A 22,831-nucleotide genomic window follows, 5' to 3' on the forward strand; every position below is an offset into this window, starting at 1 on the left:
ATCCATTTACATTTAAGGTAATTATTGATATGTATGTTCCTATTACCATTTTCTTAATTGTTTTGGGTTTGTGATTGTAGGTCTTTTCCTTCTCTTGTTTCCTGCCTAGAGAAGTTCCTGTAGCATTTCTTGTAAAGCTGGTTTGGTTGTGCTGAATTCTCTTAACTTTTACTTGTCTGTAAAGGTTTCAATTTCTCTGTCAAATCTGAATGAGATCCTTGCTGGATAGAGTAATCTTGGTTGTAGGTTTTTCCCTTTTATCACTTTAAATATGCCCTGTCACTCCCTTTTGGCTTGCAGAGTTTCTGCTGAAAGATCAGCTGTTAACCTTATGGGAATTCGCTTGTATGTTATTTGTTGTATTTCCCTTGCTGCTTTTAATATTTTTTCTTTGTATTTAATTTTTGATAGTTTGATTAGTATGTGTCTTGGCGTGTTTCTCCTTGGATTTATCCTGTATGGGGCTCTCTGTGCTTCCTGGACTTGATTAACTATTTCCTTACCCATATTAGGGAAGTTTTCAACTATAATCTCTTTAAATATTTTCTCAGTTCCTTTCTTTTTCTCTTCTTCTTCTGGGGCCCCTATAATTCGAATGTTGGTGTGTTTAATGTTGTCCCAGAGGTCTCTGAGACTATGCTCAGTTCTTTTCATTCTTTTTTCTTTATTCTGCTCTGCAGTAGTTATTTTCACTATTTTATCTTCCAGGTCACTTATCCGTTCTTCTGCCTTAGTTATTCTGCTATTGATCCATTCTAGAGAATTTTTAATTTCATTTATTGTGTTGTTCATGATTGTTTGTTTGCTCTTTAGTTATTCTAGGTCCTTGTTAAACGTTTTTTGCATTTTGTCTATTCTATTTCCAAGATTTCGGATCATCTGTACTATCATTATTCTGAATTCTTTTTCAGGTAGACTGCCTATTTCCTCTTCATTTTTTAGGTCTGGTGGGTTTTTACCTTGCTTTTTCACCTGCTGTGTGTTTCTTTGTCTTCTTTTTTTGCTTAACTTACTGTGTTTGGGGTCTCCTTTTCACAAGCTGCAGGTTCGTAGTTCCCGTTGTTTTTGAGGTCTGCCCCTAGTGGCTAAGGTTGGTTCAGTGGGTTGTGTAGGCTTCCTGGTGGAGGGGACTAGTGCCTGTGTTCTGGTGGATGAGGCTGGATCTTGTCTTTCTGGTGGGCAGGGCTGTGTCTGGTGGTGTGTTTTGGGGTGTCTGTGACCTTATTATGATTTTAGGCAGCCTCTCTGCTAATGGATGGGGTTGTGTTCCTGTCTTGCTAGTTGTTTGGCATAGGGTGTCCAGCACTGTAGGTTGCTGGTCATTGAGTGGAGCTTGGTCTTGGCGTTGAGCTGGAGATCTCTGGGAGATTTTTGCCGTTTGATATTACATGGAGCTGTGAGGTCTCTGTTGGACCAATGTCCTGAACTTGGCTCTCCCCCCTCAGAGGCACAGCCCTGACACCTGGCTGGAGCACCAGGAGCCTGTCATCCACACGGCTCAGAATAAAAGGGAGAAAAAAGGAAAGAAAGAAAGAAAAAGATAAAATAAAATAGAATAAAAAAGTTATTAAAATAAAAAACAAAAAGTAATTATTAAAAACATTTTTTAAAGTAATTAAAAAAGAAAGAAAGAAGAGAACAACCAAACCAGAAAACAAATCCACCAATGATAACAAGCGCTGAAAGCTATACTAAAAAAAAAAAAAAACGGACAGACAGAATCCTAGGACAAATGATTAAAGCAAAACTATATAGACAAAAGCACACACAGAAGCATATGCATACACACTCACAAGAAGAGAAAAAGGGAAAAAAAATATATCGTTGCTCCCAAAGTCCACCTCCTCAATTTGGGCTGGTTTGTTGTCTATTCAGATATTCCACAGATGCAGGGTACATCTAGTTGATTGTGGAGATTTAATCCACTGCTCCTGGGGTGCTGGGAGAAATTTCCCTTTCTCTTCTTGGTTCACACAGCTCCTGGGCTTCAGCTTTGGATTTGGCCTTGCCTCTGCGTGTAGGTCCCCTGAGGGCATGTAGGTCCCCTGAGGGTGTCTGTTCTTCTGCTCAGACAGGACGGGGTTAAAGGAGCAGCTGATTCGGGGGCTCTGGCTCACTCAGGCCGGGGGGAGGGAGGGGTACAGAGGAGGCGGGGCGAGCCTGCGGCGGCAGAGGCCTGCGTGACGTTGCAGCAGCCTGAGGCTAGCCGTGTATTCTCCTGGGGAAGTTGTCCCTGGATCACAGGACCCTGGCAGTGGCAGGCTGCACAGGCTCCCAGGAGGGGAGGTGTGGATAGTGACCTGTGCTTGCACACAGGCTTCTTGGTGGCTGCAGCAGCAGCCTTAGCGTCCCATGCCTGTCTCTGGGGTCCGCGCTGATAGCTGCGGCTCGCCCGTCTCTGGAGCTCCTTTAAGCGGCGCTCTTAATCCCCTCTCCTCGCGCACCAGGAAACAAAGAGGCAAGAAAAAGTCTCTTGCCTCTTCAGCAGTTCCAGACCTTTTCCCGGACTCCCTCCTGGCTAGCCGTGGTGCACTAGCCCCCTTCAGGCTGTGTTCACGCAGCCAACCCCAGTCCTCTCCCTGGGATCTGACCTCTGAAGCCCGAGCCTCAGCTCCCAGCCCCCGCCCGCCCCGGCAGGTGAGCAGACAAGCCTCTCGGGCTGGTGAGTGCTGGTCGGCACCAATCCTCTGTGCGGGAATCTCTCCGCTTTGCCCTCCGCACCCCTGTGGCTGCGCTCTCCTCCATGGCTCCGAAGCTTCCCCCCTCCGCCACCCGCTGTCTCCGCCCGTGAAGGGGCTTCCTAGTGTGTGGAGACCTTTCTTCCTCACAACTCTCTCTCACTGGCGCAGGTCCCGTCCCTATTCGTTTTTTTTTTTTTTAATTTTTTTTTAAATTTATTTATTTATTTTTGGCTGTGTTGTGTCTTCATTTCTGTGCAAGAGCTTTCTCCAGGTGTGGTGAGTGGGGGCCACTCTTCATTGTGGTGTGTGGGCCTCTCACTGTCGCGGCCTCTCCCGTTGCGGAGCACAGGCTCCAGATGCGCAGGCTCAGTAGTTGTGGCTCACGGGCTTAGTTGCTCCGCGGCATGTGGGATCTTCCCAGACCAGGGATCGAACCCGTGTCCCCTGCATTGGCAGGCAGATTCCCAACCACTGCGCCACCAGGGAAGCCCTCGTCCCTATTCTTTTGTCTGTGTTTTTTCTTTTCTTTCTTTTGCCCTACCCAGGTACGTGGGGAGTTTCTTGCCTTTTGGGAGGTCTGAGGTCTTTTGCCAGCTTTCAGTAGGTGTTCTGTAGGAGTTGTTCCACATGTAGATGTATTTCTGATGTATTTGGGGGGAGGAAGGTGATCTCCACGTCTTACTCTCCCGCCATCTTGAAGCTCCTCCCTGGCTATGTGATTTTTAATCAGTTTTTATACCCTGAGTTTTATGTCTTCATTTGCCATGCGTGTCCAATTTTCTTTTTTGTTTATTTGGAGCACCTAGGAGGTAGACAGCCAGCAGTTAAGAGGGGAAAATCTATCAGTAAGAAGGATCATCATGCATCCTTCAAGAAATTTACAATTTGTATGATTATTTACAAAAGACTGGAAAATTATAGCTGAGCAAAAACTCGTAACTGAGATGACATTATTAGAGCAATATGAGAGAATAAGAATTGTTGACTCTGTGGCTCATTTTATTGTTTTAGAAGGCTTTGGTTGTAACTTTTGTTTAAAACAATGTATTGTTAGGTCTTGGGTGATTTTAGAGCTAACAATCTAGTTGTTATGACTTTTAAGAAATAGTGAAAGTGATTTTGGATGTGTTAAATATGTTCATTAGATCTTTAATAAAAATAGTAAGCAGTTAACATATGCAGTCATTTACCTTATGACAGCAACAGGTGCTTTACATGCATTATCTTGTTGAATCCTCACAATCACACTTAGAGATGAGGAAACAAAGTTTTGGAGAAAGTAAGTTGCTCCATGTCACATTACCTAATAAAAAGCAGAGTTAAAATTTGATTTCTGAGCCCAGCCTTTTATTGTTCTACCACAGAGTCAGATTTCATTTTGGTATTATTAGGTCTAAGGTCAGAAATTACATGTAGTCAGTATTACCCTAAACAGTGTAGTATGCTTATCCAAAATTCAACACAGACAATTATTTCTCTACCCTTGGAATAAATCACTACTTCTTTGGTTGAACATCATGTTATTAAAAAATGTACCGTGTCTTTATCACCTTTTGCACACTTAAATGCATACATACACAAGAGAAATGTGCAAGACTTGTGTCCAACTAAGGGAATAGTAGATTAATGTATTCTATCTCAGGATTCTGGATGTATTTTCATTGAATGGAATGGCAGACATTTTGAACAAGTTAAATTGTACCTGCTGCTCATATGCACTTTCTGTCAGTCTCTTGCTTTCTGCCTTACTGTCCATTTATTTAACAAATATTTATTGAGTGCCTTACTAGTGCCAGAGACTGTTTTAGGTATTACATAGCAGTGAACAAAACAAAGTTTGTATCCTCTGGAATTTGGATTATAGTGGAGAAAAATAATAAATATATGTTTGAAGGTATATGCATACTGGTTGGAAATAAGTACTGTAGAAGGAAAATGTGGAAGATAAGGAGTACCTAGGATTGGGGAGATGTTGGGAGTGAAGGGGTGAAGTGGTTGCTGTCTTGTATATATAGTGGCCAAAAACGGGCCTCTCTGAAGGACATAAAGGAGTAAGCTGTGAGGAAATCTGGGGGAAGTAACATTATATCGGGAGTGAAGTGAGTGTGTACCTGGGGCACTCAAAGAACATCACAGAGGCCAGTTGTGGCTGGAGCAGAGTAAAGTAATAAGAGGAAAAGTAGTAGGAAGTAAGGTTGTAGCAATAGAATGCAGGCCAATTCATATAGAGCCTTGTAAACCAGAATCAGGACTTTGGAAAACCATCAGCATTTTAAGCATGTGAAAGATCTGCCATGTTTTAAGATCATTGGCAGCTGTGAGGAGACTAGACCATAGGGAAGAAAGAACATGAAAGGGAGAACATAGGAGGTTATTATTAGTCAAGTTGAGTGTCTTGGACAAGTATGGTAGCAGTGGTTGAAGGTAATAAGGGGAAATGTTATGACAGTTTTTGAAGGTAGAGCTGACAGCTTTTAGTAATGGGTTAGATATGGGATGTGAGAGTGACCAAGCTTTTTGTCCTAAGCAGCTGCAAGAGTGGAATTTTCACATACTGTCATATGGTGAAGACTGAGGAAAGAACATATTTTGGGGGGCAGGGAGGTAGGGAAGAAATCCAGAATTCAGTTTTGTCCATGTTGGTTTGAGATGCATATTAGACATCAAGTAGTGATATCAAGTAGGTAGTTGGATAGATGATATTTAAAGCCGTGAAATGAAAAGGTAACCTAGGGAGGGATTATAGATAGAGAAAAGATTTCTGGGTACTGGATTCTGGAGAACTTTTTTTCTGTCCTTTTGACTTGGTATCTGTTTCTTGCCCACGTTTTCTCTTTTTCTTCCTCTTCTTTGAGCAAATATGAGTGAATTTAAGTTGCCTGTACCTCCAAGAATGCATCACACTTCTAAAATAGTCTTAAGATGCACCTAAAATACAATACAAACATATTATATTTATATATTGCTTTGAACTTTGTAAAGAACTTTAATTTATGAAATGCCTGCTGTGTGCCAGTACTGTGCTAGTTACTTCCCAGTGTATTATCTGTTCGAGTTTTATAAATGATTGATTGTATTTAAATGGAAATAGTGCTGTATCTGGCAGATCGTAGCTTTAGAGAAAACATTCTTTTGTATTTATATGTTGTTTCAGTTTATATATATGTTTGCATATACATATATAATTTTTAAATTAATGAGAGCATAAATATCAGTATTGTGTAGTAGAAAGAACACTGGATTAGGTGTCTGGCAATTGTCACTGAATAGCTATGGTACAGTGATTTGGATTTTTCTTGGGTCCTGTTTCCCATCTGTGGAATAATAACAGGATTAAGTTTGAGGAGGGACTCAGTCAAGGGGAATCAGCCAGTAAGTAGATTGGGAATAGTTGTTTTTATTTATGCTTCCATATCCACACTGTCCAATGTTGTAGCCACTAGCCGTATGTGGCTATTTAAACTTAAATTAATTAAAATTAAATAAAATTTAAAATTTGTTTGCTGAGTTGCACTTGGCATATTTCAGGTGCTCATTAACCACATATGTCTAGTTGCTACTGTATTGGGCAGTGCAGCTCTAGAACATTTTCATCATTGAAGAAAGTTTTATTAGACAACACTGCTTTATACAACCATTGCTATAACAACTTTCTTTGAAATCTGTGGTTGGCTATTTGAATTTATTTTTCCAGCTTGTCAACCAACTAGAAATAGCAAAAGTTAAAAAGAATTTACTCTTTTATAGGATAAAAATGTAGTATAGTTCATTATCACAGTATCATGTGTCTAAGTACTTTAAAATTATAATGAAAGGAGCTTTCATAGCACTATTGAGAGAACTTTCATTAGAATCTATTGATGCAACTTTCATGCTCAATTTCTGGATAGTAACAGACATTTTTGAAACCTAGATACTAATGCAAAGAATGTTTTAAAAAATAAAATAATATTTTGCTATTATATATGATAAGAGATGTAAAATACTAGTTTTAAAATTAGTATCATTAAAATTAAATCAGAGCAGTTTCAGGACACAATATTTGTGGTTGTAGAAATTATTTTTCTTCACTTTTTCTGTTTTCTAAACAGAAAAAAGGAATACATCGTTGTACAAAATGCAGACTACAGTTTTTAACATGCAAAGAGAAAATGGATCACAAGACTCAGCATCATCGGACATTTATAAAACCTAAACAGCTAGAAGGATTGCCTCCGGGAACAAAAGTGAGTTCAAATATGTTGTATTTTAACATTTTGTATGATAATAGACATTAACTCCTGCCTGGTTTTATTTATTGAATATAATACTTTAAAAATGATTTCTGATTTAATTAAGACTTTAATTTTAGGTTTTACCATTCCTGTGTTTAGGAATAAAACTTCTAACCATTGCTTTTTGGTCAATAGTGTGTGCAACTCTAGAGTGGTATTCCTTTGTAAAAAGTGTAACTAGATTAACTGTTCGAGGGTCAGTGGGTTATGTCAATGTTACGTAGGCTATTTTGGAGCTATTCCAGTTGGCAGTGTATATGTCATTTTTATCTGTTAAACTGTATGATGCTTGAGATCAGGAATCATGTTTTATTTATCTTTGTGTCCTCAGCATCTGGTATAGTGCCTTGAATGCTGTAGGTTCTCAGATGTTTATTGAAATTGTTATTACTGAGTCTACTCTCAGAGAAGCAAGTTCTGCTGCTGGATAGCATTATGTTTTAAGTGAGCAAACACATGTCTGACTGCATACTGATGATTGTAATTTACTTTTCCCTTTTTGCCTTATATACCTCTGTTTTTTCTGACTTCTTTATACACAGTCAGCTCTTGAATATTTGCTCCAGTGGAGGGAAACAGAGGCATGGATAATCCAAAGTGAAATAATCCCCAAAACATTTATATTTGGCTTTGGGTTCTTACCTTTGAATGTGGGTATGTCTGTTATTTGAATTAACTAAAACAATATAAAGCCATGCTCTGAAGACCTAGAGCAAGAGAAGCTATCCAGCATCCTTCCCTGCAATCCATTCATTCCATGCTGGGACTAGACATGCAGAACACTAATGTAAGCAGTGCAGTCCTCTCTCATATTTTCCCTTAATAATAATAATAATAATAATAATAATAATGATACTAAATGTTTTTATAGCACCTTAGAATTAGGCTTTTGGTATGCTTATTCATATATTCTATTATTTAATCCATATAGTAAGCCAGTGAGGTAGATGAGGGAAGTATTGTCCCTTATTATAGATAAAGAAGCTTAGAGAGGATGTTACTTATTCAAGGTCACATGGCTAGAAAGGAGTAGTATTAGCTTTAACCTCAGGTCTTTTGATTCCTAGTCCAATGCCTTTGTATGATACTAAAGCACATGTTTTTCATGGTACTTCCTCATAGGCTGTTCCTCAAATACATGGAGGGTGTATAGTCAAATGATTAATGAGAAAGTTGGTAGGCAGTTGTGTTTTTCATTGTCAAGCAGCAAATTTAATTTCTTAATACCAAATGTTAAGTCTTGTATTAGCTTCCTTTAAGGAAATTCTAAGTATTATTAAGCTCGCCATGCAGTATAGTGAATTGATATAACCCCTCACATAACCTTTGTAAACATAAATCCTGCCCAATGAGCCCCTGGAAAGAAGTCACATTTACTGTAGATCTGTTTGTTTTATAGTTATCGAAGGATGACACAGTCCTTTCTAGGCTTTGAGATTTAAATTTTGACCTCTGTGTTTGTGAATTTTTAGTTATATCAGAGCATAGAAATAGCTATGGAATGTGCTCTTTTAATATTCATATAATTTGCTTTAACTGCTAATTATCATTAATAACTCTTAACATGTAACTGATAGCAGTACAAAAATGTAAGATTACAAGTGAGTAAATATCAAGTTTAATTTCATTTAATTGATATGAACATTTAGAATAAATGGAAGACTTACCCAGTTACAGTTTATACTTGCCCTTTCCAAAAACTTGATGTTTAACTTTTTGTTATGCAGTGATATTTTAACAGTAATGCAGTGATTAATTTTCTAAAGCAAATATTATCTTCATTTTTGTAGGTTACTATTCGAGCTTCAGTTGGCCCTCTTCAATCAGGATCTTCAACTACACCTACCATTAGTGCAAGCACTTCTACCCTTCAGCTCTCACCTCCAAGGACTAAAAATATAACTGCTAAAAATCCCACAAAATCTAACACAAGTAAACCTAATATAACTAAATCCATTGCAAGTAAACCTAATGCAAGTAAGCCTAATGGAAGTAAATCTAAATACAAATCAAAAATATCTAATATGCAAAAGAAACAAAGCACATTGGCTAGTAGCAATAAAAAAAGTAAAGTCAATACAGCGTTGAGGAATTTAAGGTAATCTTTTATTCTTGATACACAATACTAATATAGTCTTATGTATAAAAACTTTATTTAATATAAATTTACCCTATTACACAACTCTCTTGTACATTTATACACTGTCACTTAAGGCCAAGCAAATAATAAAAAATATTTTTTACAACAGTTGAACAGTACTTGAATTACTGTTTTTCTATAATATTCATTTATTACTCTGGTGTTTTATGTTGTGCTTATATCTTGTGAAGTTTGAATTGGTTAATTTAACCAATTGGTTAATCCCTTTATTCCAGTAAGAAACATTAGTTGATATTAGATTTTTTATACTTATTCTAGCTGCTGTTCCATAGCAGATTTTTCAAATTATAAGTCTCTGTTGAAGATGTTAATTTAAACACCTTAGCTTTAATTAACAACATTAATAAGGCAGTCCCTTATTATTTTTGTTTTAAAATATATTTTTATCATTTTCTTTATATCTCTATAAGGTATCGTCGGGGAGTTCACAAGTGCATTGAGTGTTGTTCTGAAATAAAAGATTTTGCAAACCATTTTCCTACATATGTCCACTGTAGTTTTTGCAGATACAACACTAGCTGTAGCAAAGCCTATGTGAATCATATGATGAGGTAAGATGAGTTAAACATCTATAATTACCAATTAAAATTACAGTTCAGCAAGTTTGTTTTTGAAAACAGTTATCCTATTAGAAGTCAGTTTTCCTCTTCTAAGAAAACTTCTAAGATGATTCCTGGTACTATTTTTCGGCGTAGTAATTCATGAAGTTCCTGGAAACTCGAATTGTAAGAACAGTTAGGCTAATGAAATTAGGATAGGTTTGTTAGGGAAAATAGTTTTTCTATGGGAATTTTTTTTCCTGTAGAACTTTCAAACATGGTTACTACCAAAGACAGAAAAGTAAATGTTTTAAGTATATTTATGAAACAAATACATGTAATCTCATGAGTGTTATTCTCTTCAAAGCAGTCACTTTGAGAGATTCCAGGGTTTTCAGTGATGTTAGAAACTTTATTGAGTCTGTTTCTCTCTCTTTCTCTTTTTCTCTGTAATCCATCTGTCTGTCCATCCATCAAGCCATCTCTCCTTGCATTCATTCAGTGAAATGAGAGACTATTTCAGTCATGATGCCATTGTTGGAATTATTTTTCTTTAATTCATTCAACTTAGATAATTTGAGTATTTTATGCAGAGAAAGCCTTCATAGCCTATGTTATCTTCATTTGTATCTCATTAGTTGGGGCATCCTTCAGGATGGATTTTTATTTTTTTAAAAATAGTCAAAAATTGGGACTTCCCTGGCAGTCCAGTGGTTAAGACTCTGCGCTTCCAGTGCAGGGGGCGTGGGTTCCATCCCTGGTCAGGGAACTAAGATCCCACATGCCACGTGGCATGGCAAAAAAAAAAAAAGAAAGAAAAAAAGAGTAACGACAGATTATGAGAATAAAACATTTTAAAAATAAATAAATAAAATGTTAAAAAATAGTCAAAAGTTGTTCAGATATAAGCCAGATAGGTTGATTATTCAAAGTGAGGTTCCATTTTTTCAAAAGTTAGAATTAGAATATAATTAATAAAAGTGATTTTCTTATAGATCACAACATGACCTCTGTGTTACTTTCTGGTCATTATCAGGTACTCCTTTCAAGGACTCTCCCACGTTTCTTGATGGCTCCAGCACCTCTCTCACAGTTTTTTAACCCCCTTGATGACTAGCCTGACATTATGGTAACTTGACTTCTTTAGTGCCAGTGCTTTACATCAACTTTAAACTTGTTGTACCCCCTTTCTTACCACAGTACTATTTTAATCTTGTCATATATACTGTTCATTTCTTTTGAATTCCCATTTCCCAATGACTTTCTGAGCTTTGAGTTCTTTTTCCAGTCCAGCAGCACCTGTCTAACTATAGTCATCCTCACCCTCAGGGTCATCTGTTTTGATTGCTGCTTTGTTTTTGTTCTAGAATCCTTTACACATTTAGTCATGCTCACCTGGCATAAAGGCCAAAGACTTGACCATCTTCTTCTTCTGAACTTTATGCTCAATTCTAGACCCCCAAATAGTGCTTGATTCAATCAGCTCTGACTCATGATCTTTAACTTGAGTTGGGTCCTATCTTTTTATTTTTAAATACTTCTTTATTCTTACCTGATTAAACATTTTTTTGGTACTCTAAAGATTTTATTTCGGCTTCTCTTAGTTATTATTAACATGGCCTACAAATACTCAGTTGGAGGTCATCCTTTTAATTAATCTTTTCAGCGTCAAATTTTTTTCCTGTTACATTTATCCAGGCATTAACCTCAGAAATCAAACATGTTCTACTTCTCCAAAGTTAACCCTGCCCCTTATCTCCTCTAGTTCTTCCACAACTTCATTCAGTTAATTTGCAACTTCATCTCTTCTGTCTACCAGGTTCCTTCTGCTTACAAATGATTTCAGGTATATTTTTTAAGATGAGGGAGACTTGTCCTTACTGCCTGCTTTCCTTATCTCTTGTCTTCTTATTACCATGAACATTTGTAAAAAGTGTTTGTTACTAGCATTCGTGATTCATTTCTTTACCTTTTAATTTGAGTATCATCCTCACCTACCAACTAACACTGCCCCTTTAAAGATTATCTGTCAAGTACTGATCCCCGTATTTATTCACTTTTTTTCAGTCTTACTACTCTATGACTTCTTTAGAGTCATTGTTGTCACTCACTTGAAACTGTTCCCCTAAGCTTGTGTTTAACCGTTACCACTATTTTTCTTCTTCCTTTTTGCCTACTCCTATTCATTGCCTTTTCTTCCTTCAGCTCTTCTCGCCTCCTTACATTTCCTTTCTTCGTAATGTAACCACTGTCACTTTGACCTTTCAACTTTGAATCTTCCAGTTTCATTCCTTAGTTTTCCTGAGATCTAACTCTGTATTTCTAATTATTTCGTGTTTTGGTTTTTTTTTACCTTTGACTCATTGGCATCTAAAAAGAACCTAAATAAACCAAACATTATCATCTTTCCAGAATTCACTTTACTACCATCCAAAAACTCTTTCAGGGCATCATTTGTGTGGATGTGGAATACCAGCTGGAAAAAAATTCACTGTTGCAAGTATCTTAAGCTTGTGAAGTTCTCTTGATCTGCCACTGTGCATCATGGCTTCCTGAGACAACACCTTCTGCATTCTGCCTCTCTGCCTCCCACCTACTACAGTGGACTACACCTATAATCCATTTCCTCTAAACCAGGCCCCGGCCATCCTTTCCCAAGTGTACTTCTGTGTGGAATGTCTCTTGTGCTTTGACAAATGTATGGCTCCCCAAATGCGGCTTTAATTCTGCCCTTAGTTTATAGGGGATCAAGTCGGAAAATATTTTGTGTTTTCCTAAGCCAAGGGTCATTCTACTCTTCCCTCTCCCATTTATCATAGGCTTCTCATTTGTCCTATAAAACCTCCAAATCCATTCTATTCTAAAACATTCCCAATTAGCCCAACTCCCTTCTACCCTTATCCCAATTCCCAGTGAGCCCCAACCCTGCACTTCATTGTCAGGACACACAGTCTTACTCATGGTTAGCCTCATGTGGAACTGAAAGCTTCCATTGCCACTCTTAGGGTTTGGTAGATCACTTTTCCTTTTTCTCTACTTCATATGTACCCTTGCCTCACTCACTGCCTTAGATATCTCCCATTGAATGGCCCAACCACTACTTCTTCCCAGTTGAATTCTTGTTACAGGCTTGAGTTTTATATGTACAGAAACTTCATTTTCTCCAGAGGATGAGTCCCTTCAATCCCTATCCTATACTACCTCTGTACTCTCAATTGGTCTTTTCTCCTCCAGTCTCAGACTGCTCTTCTCCAGAATAAACTTTCTGCCATACTCATTTTTGACAGTGGCTTTTCCTTATTCTTTGTTAGTCCCTGGAATGCCCCTGTCCTTCCTTTCACTTTACCTTCTTTGAAGTGTCTGATCACCACAACCACTCACAGGGATCATTCCTCGCTTTGAGTTGTGTGCCATTCATCTGTTCTGCCTTTTTTTTTTTTTTTTTTTAATGTGCAGCAGGCGGCTTTTTTAAAAAAATTATTATTTATTTATTTATTTTTGGCTGTGTTGGGTCTTCATTTCTGTGCAAGGGCTTTCTCCAGTTGCGGCAAGCGGGGGCCACTCTTCATCACAGTGCGCGGGCCTCTCACTATCGCGGCCTCTTGTTACAGAGCACAAGGCTCCAGACGCGCAGGCTCAGTAGTTGTGGCTCACGGGCCTAGTTGCTCCGCGGCATGTGGGACCTTCCCAGACCAGGGCTCGAACCCGTGTCCCCTGCATCGGCAGGCAGATTCTCAACCACTGCGCCACCAGGGAAGCCCCCTGTTCTGCCTTTTGTTATGTTTGTTTGTATCTGTATTATCTCCTTGAGAAGAAGGGGCTCTTTGTATTTACCATGTCACCTAGCACATTACAAACAGCAAGTGGGAGTCATTATTGTAATTATAAAAGAAAGCCTTTAAATGAAATCTCAAAAGAGGATATTAAAAAATCTTACGCAGTTGGAGCATTTTTGGAATAAGACTCTTACAAAGAAGAGCATCATTAAACATATAATTTTTAAGTGATTTTTTAAAAAGTAGCATTATTTGGGTTTGGTTGTTTAAATTATTGAACCCTGTTTGCTTATAGCTTTTAGGTAGCAGTAGAAGTCACCTGAAAGAATGCAAATGCATTACTGTGTAATATTGCTATTATTCTTCAACATTATGTATAAGAAAGAAGGCTTTTTTCTCTACGTGTAATAGAATTAAGGTAACAGCCATAAGTACCTAATATCTCTATTTCTAGCAGAGCTTACTGTTTGCTAAGAAGTGTGGTAAGCTGGTGGTGAAGAATCTGACAAATCTGGATTTGAAACCAAACTTCACCATTTATTTATTACATGTGTGACTTTGGGCAAATTACTTAACTGATTCCCATTTTCCTTTTCTTGAAGAGAAAGTTACTGTGATTATTAGAGGAAATGTACTTAAAGTGCTTAATAAAATGATTTGCACTTAGGAGAAATTCAAGTAATTATAGGTATTATTTCTAAATTGTCATTATTCGGTATCGTAAAGTCCTTGCCTTTAATTTTCACAATTTAGTAGGAGAGGTATATTTACCTAGCTTAATGTGATAAACAAATGACTGTGAGAGCCCAGAGAAGGTAAGGATGAATTCTTTAAACAAGAAATGAGAAGGTATTGTATAAATGACATTTCATTTCGGCTTTGAAGGATGATTTAAAAATTTTCCAAGGAAAAAGAAAGCTGGTAAAACAATTTGTTCCTATATAAAAATAAGACAGATTACTGAATTAATTTTTATAGGATATGCTTTAGTTCATTATATATTTTATATAGATTTATTGGCACTAGATAATAGTCATTAGAAGAACAGTTAAGATTATTGTGATGGCATCATAAATGGTCTTCTGTCCACAACCCACCCCTTCAGCCTTTTTCCATTTCTTCCTTCCTTTTGTTACTAATATCTGGTCAGGATATTTTTTGGCCTAAAATCCTTTACCTTCCTAATATTAATAGATGAAGTTCAAATTTTCTGGAGAATGTAAGACCTTTTAATATCTAATTCCTAACTACTTTTGCAAGAGCCTTCAACTCTTATTTTCTTTGCTTTGACTGGAGTAAGTCAGTATATGGACCTTCCTAACTGAAATGTACTACTAATTGTTAGCTGACTTCTCCATTTACCTGCAGCTTTCCCTCATGCAACCACAAAACTGTGTGTGTGTCACTGTTGATGTTTATCCTGTGATAATGAATATGTATTCACTTGTTTAGCAAATGTTTATTAGGCGTTTATTCTGTGCCAGATGCTTTTTGACCACCTTCCCCCCCAAACCCTGGACCATGAACTCTAAGGCAGACAACCTGCTTTATTGTATCATCAACCCCTAGTCTGGTGTCTTAATAGTAGGCATACTGTCAATATTGTTGGATCCTTTGTATTTCTTCAGAGGTAAACTTTTTACTTATATCAAAGCAAGATGGTCAAAGGGAGTTTTTTTTGCCTCTAGTCTTATTGAGGTATAATTTATATACAATAAAATTCATCTATTTTTAGAGAATAGCTTAATGAGTTTTGATAATTATGTATATATAGTCTAAGTAGATGGTGAATTTTCAAAACCTAGATTTTAATGTTATGTTTTACTGTATCGTAATAAAAATCTTAACCTTTTTTCTCCTTTCTTAGATTATTTCCCTATTGTTATTAACTTTACACAGGTCTAATAGGAAGAAGAAAGGTAGTTTTTTTTCCCCTCTTTATTGGTGAGCTACAGATCCACTTTTCCATTCCTATAATACACAAAACTAGAAGAATGGAATTTGTGTAATAAATATAAATAAAATGACAGTATAGTCTTTTTTTTATAGATAGGAACTCTAAATTAAAACTGGATTCAGACAACTAAAATTTAAAAGTACTAACATTTTATAAGGTACAAGTTATAGACAGAAATGGAAGCCCATAAAGACCCTAAACGTAATTTTTTCCTCTCCTCTTACCAAATAAAGAAACGGAACAGTCTGTTTGAGAAGGAAGAAAGAGCTTTTAAAAGTTACTTTAAATCTCATTTAAAAAAATAATTTACTTGGTTCACATTATTTGGGAATCAGATAAAATCTTGGACACGCTCTGAGGAAATACAGTTATGTGCACAATTTTTACATATAATTTCAGTGGTTCCCAACCTCTTGATGGTTTCTTCCTAAAAAAAAACCATTCAATTATTTTGTCATGTTATGTTGAATTCATAAACTCTTTAGTAATAGTTATCCCCAGATTGAAGAAATAACTATCAGAAATCTTCTGAGAATGTTCTCTGGGGATTATAACTGGTCAGAGTATTTCTTTTCCCATACATACATGCTCTGCTGGTGATGGTTGCCTTGTATCTGAGACTTAGAATTGACTTGGTGTGTTGGCTACTTTAGGTCTATCATTGCAAGCTACTGCTCCTCAAACTTAGCTTGCCATAAGAATTACTGAAAAAGCTTGTTAAAACAGATTCCTGGGCCCCACTGCCAGAGGTTAATTCAGTAGCTTATGTGGGGGTGGGGGGGGCGCAAGACTTTGCATTTCTTAATAAGCTCCCAGATGATGCTGATGTTACTAGTCTATGACTCCACTTTTATCTGTGCTAAGTAGTACTGTGGCTAAGCTGATCCTGGTTTTCCTAGTATAGGAAAGCTTTCCTTATCAGATTTAAAAAGGGTAATGTAAAAGCTATCATCATGGGCTACAAAGCTTGGTTAGGGGTTTTCTGTTCTGTGCTTAGGGGAAGCATTGTTTTAGCTCAAGAGTTCTGCTTTAATTTTTGTTTTAAAAAACCTCTACTAGTAATTGGAAAGAATTCTAAATGTTTGATTTTTACAAATGGTAAACAGTGGCATTTAGCTCAACTACTGTTTACTTCCGGGATAATTTGGATTCTACTCCCCTTCCTCAACACAAACACGTTAAGTTGGAAAAGGATTTTTAAAATGATTCTTATTGGTAACCATTCATATTATAGCAAAAATGTGATTAGCAAAACTTTTAATTGTTTTCAACTCTTAACAGTTGAAGAAAATAATTTGATGTACTTTACTTTTTTAAACTCTTTGAGTATTTCCTTTTTTTATGTTGAGGGTGAGGTACTTATCGTATAAGAATATGGTTAGTGAAATACATTTCACTAGAAAATAATAGATAAGTTGGAACGTAAGCTAAAATGCTGAATGAAACAGAGATGATGAACATTATATTATTATTTATATCATAATATTTTATTCAAAACTAGAGATTTAAGTATAGACTTGATATATAGCTATAAATTAATATGACTTAAACTGTATAGTAAATTAATAAAATCTGTTTTGTCTCTCCCAGCTTTCATAGTAAATCGTCCAAGTAAAAGGTTTTGTATCTTTAAGAAGTATTCAGAAGATCTCAGGTAACTAGTTGATCTTTTAAATTTTTTTCTATTGAAAAATTATATGACTTAAATCTTTTGTATATACATTTTTATTGAGATACAGTTCATATACCATGCAATTCCACATTTAATTGTACAATTAATAGTTTTTGGTATATTCACAGATTGTGCAGTTACCACAGTTAATTTTAGTATGTTTTTATCACTTTAAAAAGGCACTCTGTACCCATTAGTGGTTATCTCCATTTCCTTGCAACTCCTTTCATCCCTAAGCAACCATTAATCTACTTTCTGTCTATTTAGATTTGCCTATTCTGAACATTTCATGTAAATGGAATGATAAAATATGTGATCCTTTGTGATTTGTGTCTTCCATTTAGCATAATGTTTTCAAGATTCATCCATTTTGTAGCATATATCAGTGCTTCTTTTTCTTATTGCTGAATAATATTCCATTGTATGTATATATGATAGTTTGTTTATCCATTTAGGTTATTTTAACTTTGAATCCGTTATGAATATTGCTGTTGTGAACATTTGTGTACTCATTTTTGTTTGGACATGTCTTCATTTTTCTTTAGTATATATCTAGGATTAGAATTGCTGGGTTATATGGTAACCCTATGTCAAGCCTTTGAGGAACTGCCAGAGTGTTTTACAAAGTACCTGATTAGCCTATATTCTCTCGCTAAATTTGTTTCAGGGGTGACCAGTGGTGTCAAGATGAAGTCTTCATGTATTTGCACTGTAAAATGAGAACAAAAATAGGGCTGTCCAACAATATTTGAATTAAAAAAAGATACCTAAAATATGTAGTAAAGTGACTAACACTTTTTCAGTTTTGAAGTAAATTTCTTAAACCACTGGAATTCTTGAATTAGTATGTAGTCTGTATAATTCTTACTTTTTCCTTTTCAAATTAAGAAAGTGTACAACTTGCTTACTGTGCAGAAAGAAACTGTTTGATGATATTTCTGAGGACCATTGAGAATTTGGTTTTACCACACACTTAACTCAGAATTCACTGAGCACCGTGTTTTCATATTCTTCTGATTTCTTTAGACCCCACTGCTCTTTATTTTTGCTCATGTTGCCTTTGCTACCTGAAATATCAGTATCTTTGCTGCACCAAGCTAATCTATATAGATAAGGTTAACCAATACTTGTTTTGATATTTTGGGTTAGTGGAAAAGATGGAAGAGGGGATGATATTATGTCTCAGGACCTTTGTACTTATTATTCTCTGTGACTAGTTTGCTCTTTCCCAGATTTTTGTATGATTAGCTCCTTTATCTCCTTTGGGTCTTTATTCTGATGAGTGAGCCTTTCCTTGACCACTTGATTTAAAATTATATCCTTTCTCCTGTGCTTTACCCCAGTGCTCTTTATCTCCTTTTTATGCTTCATTTTTCTCTGGATCATCTTCTATCATCTCATTCACTGTATACTTTGTTTATTTTCTGTGTCCTCTCACTAGAATGTGTGTGGTTTGGATTTTTGTCTATGCCAGGCATTGATAGTGATTAGGCACCCAGTAAATATTTGTTGAATAAATTAATGTATGTATTGAAAATGACTTATGTGGACAGTAGGTCCCATCTATGATGTTGGACCAGTAGCTCACAGGGAGAGAAAAATTTGGTTCAGTTTTAAAAATATATTAGTACTAATTTTAAAACATTTACTGAATTCAAGGAAATAGATTAAGCTATATTAGAGGTTGCCTATACTGAAAATTTTTATAAGAATGACAGAGTTTATTGCATTCAAAAGATGAGATTTTTGATTTTCACCCTCACTATTGTTAAGCTCAGTTGTTTGTTTGGTTTTTAATATGAATCATATGATTTTACAGCTCTGGATGTTTTTCTCTCAACTTGAGTAAGTCTCAGATTGAAATTTTGCCTATTTCTGTGAATGGAACATAGAAACTTATAATTGTATAGAACAATAATTTTTGTAGTTATTCTTTTATTGGAATGGAATATTTGTTCTTTAGCTATTTACTATGTATCTATTAGGTCTATAATGTAGCAGATCCTGTAAAGATAATAGTAATAATGAAGAAGTCTTGGAACCAACCTTCAGAGAATGTACATTTTATTGGGTGGGAGATAAGAGGTGAATGTAACTAACCACAATAAAGCAAGAGGGATTTTAATAAGTGCAATAATGGTTATTTTTTTCCCAAAGGGGAGCGAGATTACTTTACTTGGAATGATCTATATAGGTGTTAGTTTACTTGGCTTTAAAGGATAAGTATTGTTTATACTGATAGAAGAGGTACAGGGGCATTTGAGTTGGAATAGCATGAATAGAGGTGCAGAAATGAAAAAGTAGAAGGCGTACAGAGGGGGAATGGTAGTAGTAAATGAATGGAGCATTGAAGTTATAGTAATAATATTGAAATCGGGGGCAATAGTTTTGAGCTTAGAGCCAGATTGTAAAAGCGTTGAAAATAAGGCTAAGGAGTTTGGACTTATTTTGGAGGGCACTGGACAACCTTTGATGTTTTATATAGAATTGAGTGAAACTGAAGGAAGGTTGAATTTCTTCTCACCTTTAACAATAGGGTGGATTATAGATGCATGAATCCTATTGATTAGGACTTTTGTGGTAGTTATGAATAATCTAGTAAGGACTTGAGTTAGAATGGTGAGATAGTATTATATCATCTTTAAGAAACTGGGCTCTGGGATGAAAGTGCTTGATTTCAAACCTGGTCTTGATTTTACCAGCTCTGTATCCTTGGTAAATTACTAAGCTAACTCCATCCTCTATTAAAAAGGTGATAAATTATAGCATCTACCTTTTATGGGTTGTTTAGATTTAGATGAGATGGTATGTCTAAAATTGTTAGACTAGCACAGAATAAGTACTCAATAAATTGCTGATATAAAATGCTTGACATACTGACTGTTTAAAGAAGAAGAGACAGAGATAACTATAGGTTGAGCTTTATTTTCAGAGGAAATGACATCATAAGAAAGGCCAGTCAGGATAAGTTAATTTGGGAAGGAAGTACATGATTTTAGTTTTATGAAGGTCAGTTTTTTATGTGCCAGTATGACATCTAGGGGAAAGTATACAGCAGACTGTTAGAGTGGAGCTTTAGGGGAGAAGTCAGTCTAAGGTATGTTATTTGTTTGTATTTGTATATTGGTAAAACATTTAAAATTTTAACGTACGTGATGAACTTCAGAAATGTATTTATGCTTTGTTAATAAGCTGACAATAACAATGATCACATTACATGATCTATTTTTTTTCCACCTAAGCAAAAATAATTTATTAGCAGGATTCCAAAGACCCTCATGGACCCCTAGAAGGAAGAGATACAGCCAGAACATCCAAGGGAAACAGAAAGCCATCAGTTACTAACACAGCTTCTTTCTAGTCTGACCTGCTGAAGCAGGATGATTTTGTCTCTATTATTTTCTCTGGGCATGGGTTCCAGTCTCCTTTCTCTGTGTAGACCAGCTTTCTCTATTGATGACCCAAACATAGTATTCCTAGCCTCCTACATTTTCCCAGATCAAGAAATGTGATTATATATCCCAATTACAAATCCCTGTTCAGAGAAGGCTTGAGTTAGACATTCCATCCCTGGTCCAATTAACTATGTCGAGTGGAATAGGCATTTAGCTACTTACCACTGAGACTACTTTTAGTGTCTGTTGAGGGCAGTTTGTTAATAGAAAAAGACTGTAATTATTAAATTTAAGTATTTAAATCTTAACTTTCCTTAAGCTTAAAAATATTCCATTTAGAAATCTAGTACATTTAATAACCACTTTCAGGACTTCCCTGGTGGTGCAGTGGTTAAGAATCCGCCTGCCAAGGCAGGGGACACGGGTTCGAGCCCTGATCCGGGAAGATCCCACATGCCGCGGAGCAACTAAGCCCGTGCGCCTAAAGCCAGTGCTCCAAACAGGAGAAGCCACCGCAATGAGAAGCCCACGCGCTGCAAGGAAGAGTAACCCCCACTCACCACAACTAGAGAAAGCCCGCGTGCAGCAACGAAGACCTGACGTAGCCATAAATAAGTAGATTTATTTTAAAAAATCACTTTCAAGCGGGCCTTTAAATAATGTTTGATAAAGTTCATTTAAGCTGAACAGACTAGAATTTTTAAAAGTCTCATTTACATTTCAATTACCTTTAAACAATGTAACATCATTTATATGTTTAATATATTTGATTTTCTTTTAAACAGCTCTTCAGATGCTTGACCCACAAGCTCCCAAGTGCTTAACTCTAATAAACATAATAAATTAAACATAGTGGCTTTCTAAGTTCTCTGAAACATTCGCATATTTTTGCAGGCTTAATATTTTAAAATAAAACTCAAAGTTAAAAGTTTAAACATTTTAAATTAGAGTCTTAAGACCAATTTTACATGCTATAATATGCCAATTATGTTTAAATACTTCAGATAGCAAATGCTACACAGTTTGATCCAATAAGCATAAAAACTGTTCGTGAATTCAAAAAAAATGTATTGATGACTATGGGAATTGCTTTCTAACCTTTTTGAAAATTTATAATCATTACATATTTAAGAACTACAGTACTCAGTGAAGTTTTGTTAAGGGAACAAGTAGTTTAGGTCCAAGCAAGTGGGCCAGTTCAGAGTACTGGGATGCTGAGGAACTCAGACGTTGGACTTCAATAGTGAATTAGCTACTTCAGTTAATTCAGTGTTATATGAGAATAATACCAACCTTGGATGCTTGTGGTGAGAATAAACTAAATAACATATGGGAAAATCTTTAACACATAGTATACAACGATAGCAGCTACGACATGATCTATTTTTAAAGCCTTCACATTTCTAATTTTTTCCTCACCTAGAGAAACACTAGATAAATGTTCCATGAGAGCACAGACTGTATTTTTTGGTCATCATTGTATTCACAATACAGTACACTAGTAGTACAGTATGTGTAAAGACAGCCTTAGTAAATATACATTGACTAATGTATATATTGTACATTTATATATACTGAACTCTTGCTTTGCAGATGGGCATAGACACAAATAGACTGTGACTTGTCCAAGTGACGCATGTTGTTAGTGGAGCCAAGACTGGACTGTAGGTCTCTTGACTCTTAGCTTTCAGTAACTGGTATGAGAGAGAAAAGTTTATAAAGCAAAAATACTTTCTGCAAATAAATGGTAGTATAATTTGAATATGACTATGACATTTTCTAGAGAATCATTTCAGTTATATCAAGTTTATATAACAAAAATTGGAATGACAGTTATGACACAGAAAGCAAATCATGGAAAAGTATTCATTGAACTGGTGTGTGGATTTTCATAAAAGATAAAAACGTTTTCTTTTATACTATTTGCTTTGTTTTTTATAGGGGCATTACTCTAGTGTGCCTTAATTGTGATTTCCTAACTGATGTTTCTGGCTTAGATAATATGGCTACACACTTAAGTCAACATGAAACTCATGCTTGTCAAGTTGTAATAGAGAAAGGTACGTATATAAAATTGTTCTACTTTGGATTTTTGATATTTATTCTGGTATTATTGGTCAGCCACAATATGTGCTCTTTACTAAATCGTTTTTCTCACTCATCATATTTCATATGCTGTTTTAAATATAATACTTTTCTTCTAATTTCAGTTTCTGTTTGTATCCCAACTTCTGAACATCTTTCTGAGTAAGTTTAATTTTTATTCAGTGCATTTTACTTTGATGGATTTTAGCACTATTGCATTTTTAAATGTATCATTAATAGAAATGAAAAATATTAAAGTATTTTGTTTTTTTTTGTTTTTTTTTAAAGCTG

At 35.9% G+C, this 22,831-nt stretch overlaps 1 protein-coding gene across 2 annotated transcripts in view; it reads left to right on the forward strand.

Moving 5' to 3' along the window:
* ZNF280D (zinc finger protein 280D) overlaps positions 1–22,831 on the forward strand; it is a 125,534-nt gene that overhangs the window by 58,828 nt on the left and 43,875 nt on the right. The window contains exons 12-18 of one of the 2 annotated variants that reach the window (XM_036840323.1): positions 6,773–6,907; positions 8,746–9,053; positions 9,527–9,667; positions 12,642–12,649; positions 16,988–17,042; positions 22,397–22,515; positions 22,666–22,702. In XM_036840323.1, the coding sequence (XP_036696218.1) occupies positions 6,773–6,907; positions 8,746–9,053; positions 9,527–9,667; positions 12,642–12,649; positions 16,988–17,042; positions 22,397–22,515; positions 22,666–22,702 (803 nt within the window). Of the gene's footprint in view, positions 1–6,772; positions 6,908–8,745; positions 9,054–9,526; positions 9,668–12,641; positions 12,650–16,978; positions 17,043–22,396; positions 22,516–22,665; positions 22,703–22,831 lie in introns of both variants that reach the window. The other variant, XM_036840313.1, reaches the window with a different exon arrangement.

This window comes from Balaenoptera musculus, chromosome 2 (assembly GCF_009873245.2).
Source record: "Balaenoptera musculus isolate JJ_BM4_2016_0621 chromosome 2, mBalMus1.pri.v3, whole genome shotgun sequence".
Taxonomy (NCBI): Eukaryota; Metazoa; Chordata; class Mammalia; order Artiodactyla; family Balaenopteridae; genus Balaenoptera; species Balaenoptera musculus.